The 13,873-nt window shown below is 38.3% G+C and overlaps 1 protein-coding gene across 1 annotated transcript in view; it reads left to right on the forward strand.

The window, feature by feature from the left end:
• The window catches only part of SLC7A13 (solute carrier family 7 member 13), a 59,783-nt gene that overhangs the window by 7,266 nt on the left and 38,644 nt on the right, over positions 1-13,873 (forward strand). Inside the window, 3 exon segments of the mRNA XM_017521786.1 lie at positions 1,098-1,462; positions 4,627-4,869; positions 6,237-6,416. Coding sequence (XP_017377275.1) covers positions 1,098-1,462; positions 4,627-4,869; positions 6,237-6,416 — 788 coding nt within the window.

Consider the following 13,873-nt stretch of genomic DNA (forward strand, 5'->3'; position numbering starts at 1 on the left):
CCCTAGCAGATGCTTATACATTCATACAACATTTCTGGAAAAGAATCTAAACAGCTGTTAATAGCAGTTACATTTGCTGCACATGAATGGAGGGTTGGTGAGGAGAGGGACGTTTACTTTTCACTTTATGTGCTTCAGTGCTATTTATTGTACTTTTCACCCAAAACATACATGAGATCATTTTTAAAAGAAAAGAAACAATATGTGGAAAACAGTAACAAAGAAAAAAAGTCACCTGTGGCATAGAGCTAAAGATTATGTAGAAAGAGGTATAGTTCTTGCCAGCCAGCACTGGCAGAGCTGCACCTGATCCTTCTTCAGTATCATTAACATTTTGTACTATATAATTTTTTGTTGTAGAGAGCTGTCCCATGCATTATAGGATGTTTAGCAACATCCTTGGCCTCTACTCATTAGATACCAGTAGCAACCTCCTACCTCCCCACTTGTGACAGCCAAAAAAGTCTCCAGACATTGCCAAATGACCCTGAGGAGTAAATTCACTTCCAATTGAGAACTACTGGTCTGTAGACAAGTCCCAAATGTCATACATATTTTTAATGGTGTGTAATTTATTTTCTTCATCTACATGGTTCCTTTTTCTGTTAAGCATTTCAAATTGCACCATGATGTGGGAAAGGCTCATTCTGGTGTCAATAATGCTGCATTGTGCTTTTTGGACTCTGAATGTGACTATCCAGACTCAATAAACTAGCTTTAGAAAATAAGCATGGATTCAATCATCTATTCAAGAAAATCAATTCATTTCACGAGTATTTTCTGAAAGCCTACTATATGTCTGTCACAGAGTGATGCACTAGTTTTATATAAAAGAAATGGATTATCCTTGTCCTCAAAAACGTTCTTGGTCTACTGGGGAAGACATATAAAATGATAACCATTTATTATATAATGTGATGGGGTGAAATAGACACCTTTATAAGGTGTTATGTAAGTGTAACTAAGGAAATAAACAATAAGCAAAATTAAATGTTATTAATTACTTGTTTCTGCTTTTATTTTGAAATAATATTTAAAAGTTTATCATTAGTATCTCTCTTTTAACACATTTTCTTTTGTGTACTTTTGTTTTTCTGCAGATGCTGTAGCTATCACATGGGCTGATCGAGTTTTTCCCTTATTACCATGGATTATGCTTTTTGCTATTTCTACTTCACTATTTAGCAAGCTTCTGATTTCTATATCCGAATCATAGAGACAAATATATCTTGTGAGCCAGGAGGGCCAGCTGACTTTGCTATTTAACACACTTAATAGACACTCCTCTCCATTTACAGCTGTGCTACTACTTGTCATTTTGGGATCCCTGGCAATTATCTTAACAAGTCTAATTGATTTGATAAACTCTCTTTTTGCCATGAGTTCTTTTTGGCCTCTATTAGCAATGATAAGAATACTAAAGTGGAGATACCAGGAACCCAACCTATCTAGACCTTATAAGGTAAAATTCGATTTTCTAATTCTTTTATGTGAGAAATAAAAGATATTGTGCATAACTGTATTTAAGATTATAATCAGAACATCTATAAGCAGATCTTTTGAATACTCAGTTATTGTGAAACACATAAGAATAATCTGCTGTTGCTTTTAATTTTAATTTTTATTGGCTAGGTGACTCAATATAAACTCTCTTAGATTCCATGTAATGATTTATTAGAGAGAAAAGTCGTTCTTTGGGTGGTCGGACAGATCATTATGAGTATTTTGACCAGATATCATTTTGTCTACTTATGTCACTAGTTATGCATATGAATGTTCTTTACAGTCGGAGTCAGATTAACTGATGAGAAACAGAAGAGGCAAGGAGAAGTCACAAGTGGAAACATCCACTATCCTGAAATATCAGCTTATTTTGTTGGCAAATTTCATCTTTTCAACTTTATTTATTTTGAACTGATTTTCAGTCTGGATGAAAAAAATTTTCACAGGAGAGGAGACCATCACTTAATTGTGGAAAAGGAAATAAGCAAAAACTTGGTGGCATAAGAATGTTATTGGAGAAAGATGGCCCTGATAGTCTGGTTATCAGAATAATAAAATAATCTTGGCTGGCTAGGTAGGATGTTCAAAGTTTTGCTTGGATGATCACCTTTAATCCGCTCAGTGATTTTTTAAAAAGGTGGATTCTATTGTTATTCCAGTTTTACAGATAAGAAAACAGATTTAGAAAAGTTAAGTCACTTACCCATGTTCACACAGCATGGATTAGAGCCAAGATTCAAATTTAGGCAGTCTCTTTGGAGGGTTTGACTCTCGCTGAAAACAAAATATAAAAAAGAACTGCTGAGAGAAAGAAAAAAAGAATGTTCTCATCACCAACTATGGTTGATTTATGTTCATCCTTTCTTTCCAGTATTCTTTTCAACTTCTTCCATCAATCATCTCTTAATTGTTGTGTATTTGAGTATTAGTTGTCAAGAACCAACTATAGTTTAAGCACCTTGCTGGGTACTCTGAGTAGAAAAAAAATTAAGACTTGGCTCCTGCCTTTGGGCAGGGTATAATCTATTTGGACAGTCATGTAAACCAAAAATCATGGTGTGATGATTGCTACCTAGTGGTCTGCAGAGGACTCTCAGAGAACACATAAGGAAGAGGGATCTAATCTGGAGCAGGGCTGATGGCCATGGTCCCCTTTAGAGGTGCCTCCCCAATGTCTGCTCTCTGTACAGTTTCACATGCTGCATCTTTTAAACGTGTCTTTGCTGTTTTCTGATCCACACTTTTGTTAGATTGCTGACCCTAATAGATACAATTATAAAGAAGTTATAAACTGGAGGATAAATTTGTTATAAACAAATAACAGTATAAGCTAATCATTAAGAGCTTTGGGCTCAAATCCAGTTACTTGGCTAGTAGCTGAGTTTAGTCTTGTTATTGAACCTCTGAACCTCAGTTTCTTCATATCTAAAATGGGAATGAATAATATCTACCTCCTGTTAATGTTGGATGTACTAAATAAGCCAAGGCACTCAAACAATCCAGGGTCTGACATTGATGGCTATTATTGCTTATATTATTATTCAACATAGATTTGCATGGGAAAGGAATGCTAGGTCAGCCCTAAGTCAAAGTGGCTGAAATTTGTCTTGAATGCCCATAGGCATGCTTTTTTCTTCTCTCTCAATTATTTGATAACTGATACTGAGCCAGGAGACAATAAAGTATCTTTTTCAGCGATGCTTTATAAACTAACAAGAGATTCTTTTTTTTTTTTTGGAGACGGAGTCTCACTCTTGTTGCCCAGCTGGGAGAGGCTGGAACGCAATGGTGCAATCTCAGCTCACTGTGACCTCTGCCTCCTGGGTTCAAGAGATTCTCCTACGTTAGCCTTCCAAGTAGTTGGTATTATAGGCACCCACAATCACACCCAGCTAATTTTTGTATTTTTAGTAGAAATGGGGTTTCACCATGTAGCCCAGGCTGGTCTTGAACTCCTGGCCCCAAGTAATCCACCCACCTCAGCCTCCCAAAGTGCTAGAATTACAGACATGAACCACTGCGCCCAGCCAAGAAGAGATTCTTAATGATTAAACCCCAACAAATGATCCTCTAATTAAAGGGTTTTGTTTCATAAATTGTGACAAGCTGTGTTATATCTTTGGAAAATACAGATTCATATCAGTTATATTTTTGGGGTATAGATTCATATTAATTTTTTCCCTAGGTTGGGTAACATTGTAGAGAACTCATACAATTCTAACACAAAGCAGGTACCAAGGACTGGTCTTTAAGGCTTTTGGCAAAACAAAAACAAAACATAAAACAGGGAAATTGTTCTAGCTAAAATTTTTCTCTTGATTTGTTTTGTTTGTTAATATGCTGAGTTCTGTAAATTTATAATATTTACCTGTCAGTATCTACCTGCGCAACAGAGGATCTGAGGATATTCTGTTCTGTCATGTATTTCTTACTGCCTTGAGATATTTTCCAAAGAAGATTATTGTTACTTCCATTGGACCTTAGACACTCCCTCTTAAGCCAGGCGTGGCAGCTCATGTCTGTAATCCCAGCAGTTTAAGAGGCCAAGGCAGGTGGTTCAAGAGATCAGGAGTTCGCGACCAGCCTAGCAAACATGGCGAAACCTCATCTCTACTAAAAATACAAACATTAGCTGGGCATGGTGGCAGGTGCCTGTAATTTCAGCAACTTGGAGGCTGAGGCAGGAGAATTGCTTGAACCTGGGAGGTGGAGGTTGCAGCAAGCCAAGATTTTGCCATTGCATTTCAGCCTGGGCAGCAAGAGCAAAACTCTGTCTCAAAAAAAATAAATAAATAAAATAAAACAAAAGAAATGAACTCTTAACAAATTCATGCTACCCAGATCAGCAAATAATGATCTTATCAGCAAATGTTTCTAGTTATTTCCATTCATGAACAGTGAAATTCTAGATGCCCATTCCCTCCAACCTGACAATGAGAGTCTTCAACATCTCCCTTCACTCAGGCATTTACCCCAGTTTTAAGCCAGGTTTACTCAACTTTACAGCTAATGTAGCCTGTTTTCTTTCATTAGCTTGTATTTTTGCATTTTTATTTATGTAAATATGCAGGTATCATTCATAGACTTTTATATCTAATTTTTTAAAAACTTTTCTCTTTTCAGGTATTTTTGCCATTTCCATCGGTAGCAATAGTCATCGACATGGGTCTGGTTGTGATACCGTTGGTAAAGTCTCCAAATGTGTATTATGTCTATGTGCTTCTGTTAATTCTCAGCGGATTACTCTTTTACATACATTTAATACATTTTAAAATAAGGTTGGTTTGGTTTGAGAAGATGACTTGCTATTTATAATTACTATTTAATATTTGCCTGCCTGATGTATCTGAGGAACAGATGTCCGAAGTGCAAACTGTTAAAAAAAATAGCCTTCTAAAATACATATATCAGATTCCAAATCAAGGTTAAACATAGGATAGAACATATGAAATTCCTATGGTAATTACTTTTTTCTCAAATGAAATAAATAATGTATATAAAAGTGCCTAAGAAAGTATCTGGCTTCAAAGTCACTAGGAAATTATTATGCATAATTAAAGCTCTGCTTTGTGTGGCAAAAAACCTAAGTCCTGTTTTGGATAGCTTGATCGAGGGATTATATATCTCCCATTCTCTCATTTTTTTTTTTTTTCTGTATCCCATCCCTTTTCTACTGAATTTGTGAGGATCCTATAACAAAAGTGGATGATGAAAAATTTTAAAAGCATTCCTTCTCTTCATCTTTCCTGCACCCATTTTTTTTCTTTGCGGTGGGTGGGGGTCAGGGAAGATGCTGATTTGAAGATGAACAGAAAAATTCAATTTTTTCCAGTTGGCTTTTCCCTTCTAGAATGTAGCACTTTCTTTCTTTCTTTCTTTTTTGAGATGGAGTCTCACTCTGTTGCCCGAGATCAGTGTCGTGATCTCGGCTCACGACAACCTCCACCTCCAGGGTTCAAGCGATTCTCCTGCCTCAGCCTCCCCAATAGCTGGGATTACAGGTACTCACCACTCTACTCAGCTAATTTTTTGTGTTTTTAGTAGAGACTAGGTTTCACCATGTTGGCCAGGCTGGTCTTGAACTTACGACCTCGTTATTTGCCTGCCTCAGCCTTCCAAAGTGTTGGGATTACAGGAATGAGTCACGCGCCTGGCTGCATTTTTTTTTTTTTCAAGCTAATAACTATTTTAGAAGCATGGGGCTGGGCATGGTGGCTCACGCCTGTAATCCCAGCACTTTAGGAGGCTGAGGCAGGTGGATTACTCAAGGATAGAAGTTCGAGGCCAGCCTGGCCACATGGTGAAAACATGTCTCTACCAAAAATACAAAATTAGCTTTGTTGGTGGCAGGCACCTGTAATCCCAGCTACTTAGGATGCTGAGGCAGGAGAATCACTTGGAACTCAGAAGAGAGAGTTTGCAGTAAGCCAAGATTGTGCCACCGCACTTCAGTCTGGGCAACAGTGTGAGACTCTGTCTCAAAAAAAAAAAAAAAAAAAAAAAAAAAAAGTATGAGTCTTAGGTTAATTTTCTTTGAGCGCCTTTTAAAAAATGTTGATATGTCTTAGAAGAACAGCATTACTGTGCCTTAATTTGGTTTATTAACAAGTGTGACCTACTGGGAATGATGTGGTTGTATATAGTGTGTGTAATAGATGGCTGAGTGGATAGCACCCCAGGAGTAACACTCAGCCAGTGTCATTTGATTTAAGGAATTCATCTGCGGAGCTTAGAGTTGTAAAAGATCTGGTTTAGAGATGTCTTCAGAAAGTGGGAATGTGGGAAGATGTGGGAAGATGTCCAGCGACCTTCATTATCCAGCTCTGTTCCCTGTCTCCCTTTATCCTTCAGAGGTTGCATCAACAGATGTCAAAGAACTTGTCAAGTTTGAGGAACTATCCCCTGGTGTGATGGTTAGTTTTATGTGTCAACTTGGCTGGGTCATGGGGCCCAGACATTTGGTCACACATTCTTTTGGATGTTTCTGCAAGGGTTGTCTTTGGATGAAATTAACATTTAAATAGCTGGATTTTGAGTAAAGCGCATTGTCTTTCCTATCATGGGTGGGCCTCATCCAATCAGTTGAAGTCCTTGCTAGAACAAAGACTGACTTCCCTAAGAGGGAATTCTGCCAGCAGATGGCCTTCAGACTTGAATTGCAACATCAGATCTTCCATGGGTCTCTAGCCTGTCAGGGCACACTACAGATTTTGGACTTGCCAGTCTCCATAATTCTGTGAGCCAATTCCTTAAAATACTCTCCCTCCCTCTCTCTCTCTTCCTCTCTCTCTGTGTATGTCTCTCTGTCTCTCTCTCTATCCATATATACTTCCATTGGTCTGTTTCTTTGGAGAAGCCAATAACATATCCAAGTTAGCAGGGTAGATAAGTAGATAGCATACTACTTATTTATTCCTAAGACAGTTGCCTTATGTGGGCCTCACGGTTCAACATTCCCTTCACCTAAACCTCCACTACATTTAGACAGCTGCCCAAATTCCCTCTTCCTATGAGCTTTCAACACACTGTGGCAAAATAGTTCCTGAGCTAATTTCATAGAACCCATCCACATTTTATAAATTCAGGATCAGAGCTTCAGATTCTGGAGACCTGGAAGATATTTAAATTACAAGTGAGAAGAACCAGAGATCTGATTGACATTAGATTTAGGAGAAATCTTAAATGTTTACAGTAGCCCCACAAAGTAACTTGCTCATCTGTTTGTATACTCCCAGGGATGGGGGAATTACCACTTGCTAAAGATGCTGGTCTTATCTTTGGACAGCTTTGCTTTCTGAAAGCTTTTTCTAATAATATGAAGCTGCAATGCAATTTCTATCTATTGGGTAAGTCTAATCTTCTTTCACATGACATCCTTTTAGATATTTGATGATAGCCATTCTGTGGCTCTGTGTCTTCTCCAGATTAAAATCCCCGAGTAGTCCAAAGTTGCTGCTTTTGAAAATGTTGACGCCTCCACACCTTGCCGGGTCCTTTTTAATGTAAAATGTCTTAAATTTTTATGCCATAAACAATGCAGTTTTTCCGGACATGGTCTGACTATGGCAGAGCAGAGTGGAGTTATCATTTCCTTTGTTTTAAATATTCCAGTTTTGTTCACTGTTTTGGCACCACTATACACTTAAACCTTCTAAATCTTTCATATAAGTCATGGCTGAGACATACCTATTCTAAGACTGTGTGGGACATTATGTTGGCAAGTGTAATAGATCAATACAATTTCTCAGGGAAACTTTTGTACCACAGCAAGGTAACAAGAAATTGACTGATGGTAGCAAGAGAGGGGTTATAAAATTTCAACACTTCAAGGAAAGTCGCAACATGACTTTCATTATATTTTTTTATATTTTATATTATTTTTGGAAATAAGGCCTTATAAAATATTTGTGATAAATTTTCTGCTTTGCAATTGTTTTGTTCTACTCCCGAACACCAGTAATTCACCTTCCTGCTATATTTCCTTTAAGAGGAGTCTATTGGGAAGCCATCCATCAACAATTTCTTTGATGACATCAGGCAAGGACTTATTTACTACACTCTCTGAACTGAGGCTAATGGTACTTATCTATTTGACACCAGGTGTGCTGTGAAGATTAATGACTTGTGTGTGACATACTTTGAAGTTGAAAGTAATCACTTTCTTATTGTATAGATAGGGCCTCCAAGGTGTTATCTCTTGCTTGTATCATGAAATTTGCAAAGTAGACACTACCTGAAAAGCTTCTACCTCCTCTCTATTCAGAGCAGGTTTATTTTTATTATTCTATTTATTTATTTTTTTTAATTGAGACAGAACCTCACTCTGTCATCCAGGCTGGAGTCCATTGGCACAATTTTTGCTTGCTGCAACCTCTGCCTCCCAGGCTCAAGTGATCCTCTGACTTCAGCCTCCCAAGTAGCTGGGACTACAGATGCATGCCACTAAACCTGGCTAATTTTTTTGTATTTTTGGTAGAGACTGGGCTTTGCCATGTTGCCCAGGCTGATCTTGAGTTCCTGAGCTCAAGCCATCAGCCTGCCTTCATCTCCCAAAGTGCTAGGATTACAGGCATGAGCCGTTGAGCTCAGCCTGGAACAGGTTTAAATAGCTTCGTGAGGTTGTATTAATTTCCTGGAGCTGCCATAAGAAATTATCACAAGTTCAATTGGCTTAAAATAGCAGAAATCTGTTCTTTTGCAGGAGGTCAGAAGTCCAAAATCATCCTAAGCAAATTAATGCAAGAACAGAAAACCAAATACCATATGTTCCCACTTATAAATGGGAGCTAAACATTGGGTACTTGTGGACAGAAAGATGGCAAGAATTGACACTGGGGACTATTAGAAGGGGGAGCAGGGAGAAGGGCAAGAGTTGAAAGACTAACTACTGGGTACTATGCTCAGTACCTGGGTGATGGGATCATTTATACCCTAAACCTCAGCACCATGTAATGTACCCAGGCAACCAATCTGCCCATGTACCCCTAAATCTAAAATAAAAGTTGCAAAAGAAACAGAAAAAATTAAAATTAAAAAAAAATCTCCTTCTCCTTTCTCTCATAAGGATACCAATCATAGGATTTAGGGTCCACTCCAAATCTAGAATGTTCCTGTCTCAAGGTCTTGAACTTACATCTGCAAGGATCCTTATTCCAAGTAAAGTCATATTCTGATATTCCCTGTAGATGTGTTTTTAAGAAGGCCATTATTCAACCCACAAAACTAGGTCCTCCTAGTTATCCAGTTCCATTCCCAGATCATGTGGTGGCCTTATTCAGCCATAGAGGATGGTTCAAGAAGGCCACCCTGATTTTGCTTCCCTCTGGAGGTTGTAACTCATCTGTATGTTGGAGTTGGAACTAAAATATGAAATCTGGAAAACCTCAAACTTATCCCAAGTAGTACTGTGATCTTCCATATTAACAATGTCTCAACGTCTCCTAAAACGGCAGGATCAGTATTTGAAAAGAAACTTTAAACTAGACTTGAGAAATAGCCAGGTAATCTCAAGAGCTGGATTATTCTGATCTTGATGCCAGGACGTCCCAGCAGACAAAGATTATTAGGAATTCTTGACAATCAGGAACCTGGATGTTGTTATTGACATCATGTTATATTGACTAATGATGTAATTGAGAAGGAAATAACTGTGCTTCAATGAATCTGCTCACATCTTTCCATTAGGCCTAGGCCTCTCTGAGATGACTTCTCTCTGAGTTGCTGCTTGTTCAGTACCTTGTATATGAAGCCGGTAGGAAGAAAAACAGTCACTTTTCTTAAGTGTCAGCTCTGTGCCAGACGGTTGGGAATGCTGGAGGATTTCCCAGAATACAGCATATGTGTTTATTTTCAAGCATGAGAAACAAACTACCTGAATGTACAGAAGTCACAGTAACTTTATAGAAAATAGAGTTTCCCAATTGTAATTCTAAGTAATGGACTTCGGTTACTTTAAGGTGAAGGAAAAAATAAGCATCCCTTTATTTAGCTGTAAAGTGAAAGTGGGTTATTTCTCAGATCTTTTCCGGGTGTAACAAATGACAAACATTCTTCTTCTTCTTTTTTTTTTTTTTAAATTTCAAATTGTATTTTAGATTAAGAGGTACATGTGTAGGTTTTTTACATGGGTATACGGCATAATGCTGGGGTTTAGGATGCAAATGATCCTATCATGCTGGTAGTGAGTGTAGCATTCAATAGGTGGGTTTTCAGTCCACGATCCCCTCTCTCCCTCTCACCTAGCAGTTCTCATTGTCTCTTGTTCCTCTCTTTATGTCTATGTGTACTAGTTGTTTAGCTCCCACTTATAAGTGAGAACATACAGCATTTGGTTTTGCCTTCCTGCATAAATTTGCTTAGGATAATGGCTTCTAGCTTCATCCATGTTGCTGCAAAGAATGTAATTTTGTTCTTTTTTAGGACTGCATAGTATTCTATGATGTATATGTACCACATTTTCTTTATCCAGTCCACCATGGATGGGCATTTAGGTTGATTCTATGTCTTTGCTATTGTGAATGGTGCTGTGAGGAACATACAAATGCATGTGTCTTTTGGAGAGAATGAATTATTTTACTTTGGGTATATACCAAGTAGTGAAATTGCTGAGTTGAATAGTAGTTCTCTTTTAAGTTCTTTGAGAAAGCTCCAAACTGTTTTCCCCCCGGCTTAACTAGTTTGCCTTTCCACCAACAGTGTATAAGGGTTCCCCTTTCTCCACAGCCCTGCCAGCACCCGTTAATAACCACCATTCTGATTGGGGTGAGATGGTATCTCATTGTGGTTTTGATTTGCATTTTTCTAATGATCAGTGTTGTTGAGCATTTTTTCACATTCTTTGGCTGCTTGTACATCTTCTTTTTCTTTCTTTTTTTTTTTTTTTTGAGATGAAGTTTCACCCTTGTTGCCCAGGCTGGAGTACAATGGCAGATTTCAGCTCACTGCAACCTCCACCTGCTGGATTCAAGCAATTCTCCTGCATCAGCCTCCCAAGTAGCTGGGATTATAGGCATGCACCACGACACCTGGCTAATTTTTGTATTTTTAGTAGAGACAGTGTTTCACTATGTTGGTCAGCCTGGTCTCAAACTCCCAGCCTCGGGTAATCCACCCACCTCAGCCTCTCAAGGTGCTGGGATTTTACAGGCATGAGCCACTTCGACCTCTTCTTTTGAGAGGTGTCTGTTCATGTCCTTTGCCTCATTTTTAATTGGATTTTTGTTTCTGGTTCATTTGTTTATTTGTGGATTCTGGATATTAGACATTTGTCAGATGCATAGTTTGTCAATATTTTCTCCCATTCTGTAGATTGTCTGTTTACTATATTGATAGTTTCTTTTGCTGTGCAGAAGCTCTTTAGTGTAATTAGGTCCCACCTGTCATTTTTGCTGTTTTGTTTTGTTTTTGTTGCAGTTGTTTTGGGGAGTTTAGCCATAAGTTTTTTCCCAAAGCTGATGCTGTGAAGGATATTTCCTATGTTTTCTACTAGAATTTCTTGACTTTGAGGACTTACATTTAAATCTTTAATTCATCTCATGTTAATTTTTATATATGATGAGAGGTAGGGGGTCTAGTTTATTCTTCTGCATACAGCTAGCCAGTTATCCCAGCACCATTCATTGAATAGGGAGTTTTTTTCTCTGTTGCTTTTTTTGTCAACATTGTTAAAGACCATCGGATAGTTGTACATGTGCAGGGTTATTTCTGGGTTCTCTGTTCTGTTCTATCAGTCGGACTATGTGTCTGTTTTTGTGCCAGTTTTTGTTCCTATAGCCTGATGTGTAGTTTGAAGATAAGTATTCTTGAGCCTGCATTGCAGGTGTTATAAAGCATTCTGTGTTCCTGAACCTGGATTGCTAAATGTGACATCAAAAAAGTTTAGTTCTTATAGGCCATATAAGAGCCTGATATTATGCTCTTTCATACTATTCATTATTGATATCAGATATTAAGTTAGTGTTTACTTAATGGATGTGTTAATGAGCACTTCTTTCCACTTTTGTAAAATAAAAATTTTTTAAATCTCCTCATTTATTTCCACTTTTACTGACATAGTATTGATTGGACAACCATCATTTCTCATCCATATTGCTGAAACAGACTCCAAACTTTGTGACTCCAGAACCCAATCTATTGTTAGAATCATGAAGGAAGACTTTGAAAAGCATAGATTTGAGACCCCTGGAAAATATAATTTAATAGGTCTGAGGTGAACCACTCAATCTTATTGTTATCTTATTATTATTATTTTAATAAGACAGGCCAGGATTACAGTGCTCATGCCTGTAATCCTAGCACTTCGGGAGGCTGAAGCAGGTGGATCACTTGAGGTCAGAAGTTTAGGACCAGTCTCGACAATATGGTGAAATGCCGTCTTTGCAAAACATAGAAAAATTAGCCAGGCATGATGGCATACACCTGTAATCCTGCCACTTGGGAGGCTGAGGATGGAAGATCACCTGAACCTGGGAGGTTAAGGATGCGGTAAGTTGTGATCACGCCACTGCACTCCAGCCTGGGTGACAGAGTGAGACTCTGCCTCGCAAATAATTTTTTTTTCTATCATAATCCCATCTGAACTGATTACTCTCAATGCTTCAAGCACAGCAGTTATCTTGGGTTCTACCTTTGCCAGGATTCTGGGAATTCCCTTTGCTTCTCCTATTTCCTTTGTCCCAAGAATTTCTCTTTTTTGCTGTACTCTTTTGTTTTGAAAGGACTTATTCTTTTGTAACATCATGAAAAAAGTGTAATGAGAGGCAAATTTGATCAGATAGTCCATATATAAAAGTGTCTATTTTTTCTTGCCACTTGAGCTATGTATACAATTCTTTGGAAACAACTTTTCTTCAGAATTTTAAAGGCATTACTCCACTGACCTCTAAATTTTTGAGAAAATCAAAATTATTCTAATTTTTAAATTTACTTTTCTTGTCTAATTGCTCTAATTATACCTTCTAGTACATTCTGATTCCTAATCTTTTGTAAGTGGTCTGTAATTTCTTTTTTCCACCTGTTCTTAAAACTCAGCATTAAACCTTTTTTTGTCTTCAGTATTTTGAAATTTAATAGCAACTTTCTGTGACTCTACTTTCACCTAGTGTGTTGGACCTTCATTGGGCTGTTTCAAAATGGAAAATATTCTCTTTTGGTTTGGGAAAATTTTCTTGAGTCATTTCCTTGATAAATTCCTCCTCCCTATTTGTGTTGCTCTCTTTTTCTTAATTTTTTATTACTTTTATGTTGGACCTCCCGGACTGATCTGATATTCTTATCTTTCTTCTCTTCTTTTTAATCTCCCTCACTTTCTCCCCTCCTTCCTCCCTCCCTTCCCCCTCCCCTCCCTTCCCCTCTCTTCCTCTCCCCTCCCCTCCCCTCCCCTCTCCTCCCTTACCTCTCCCCTCCCCTGCCCTCCCCTTCCCACCTCATCCCTTTACCTTCCCTCCACTCCTTCTTTCCTATATTAGGCAATTGCAATCCAGGAATATCTGAGGCTGAATAATTTATAAGAAAAAGAGCTGTATTCTGGCTTACGGTGCAGCAGCCTATACTGAAACTGTGATGTTAGCATCTGCTTCTGGTGATGGCTTCAGGAAGCTTCCAATCATGGTAGAAGGTGAAAGGGAAATAAGTGCATCACATGGCAAAAGAGCGAGGAAGAAGTGCCAGACTCTTTTAAACAAACATATCTCATGTGAACTCACAGAGAGAACTCATTACTGCTAGGACACCATCAAGCATTCATGAGGTATTTGCCCTCCTGACCCTAACATCTCCCACCAGGCCCCCACCTCCAACATTGTGAATCACATTTTAACCTGAGACTTGGAGGGGACAAAACACCCAATTCATTTCCCTCCCTCCCTCCCTC

The sequence above is a fragment of the Cebus imitator genome, unplaced genomic scaffold (genome assembly GCF_001604975.1).
Source record: "Cebus imitator isolate Cc_AM_T3 unplaced genomic scaffold, Cebus_imitator-1.0 Scaffold22, whole genome shotgun sequence".
Classification (NCBI taxonomy): domain Eukaryota; kingdom Metazoa; phylum Chordata; class Mammalia; order Primates; family Cebidae; genus Cebus; species Cebus imitator.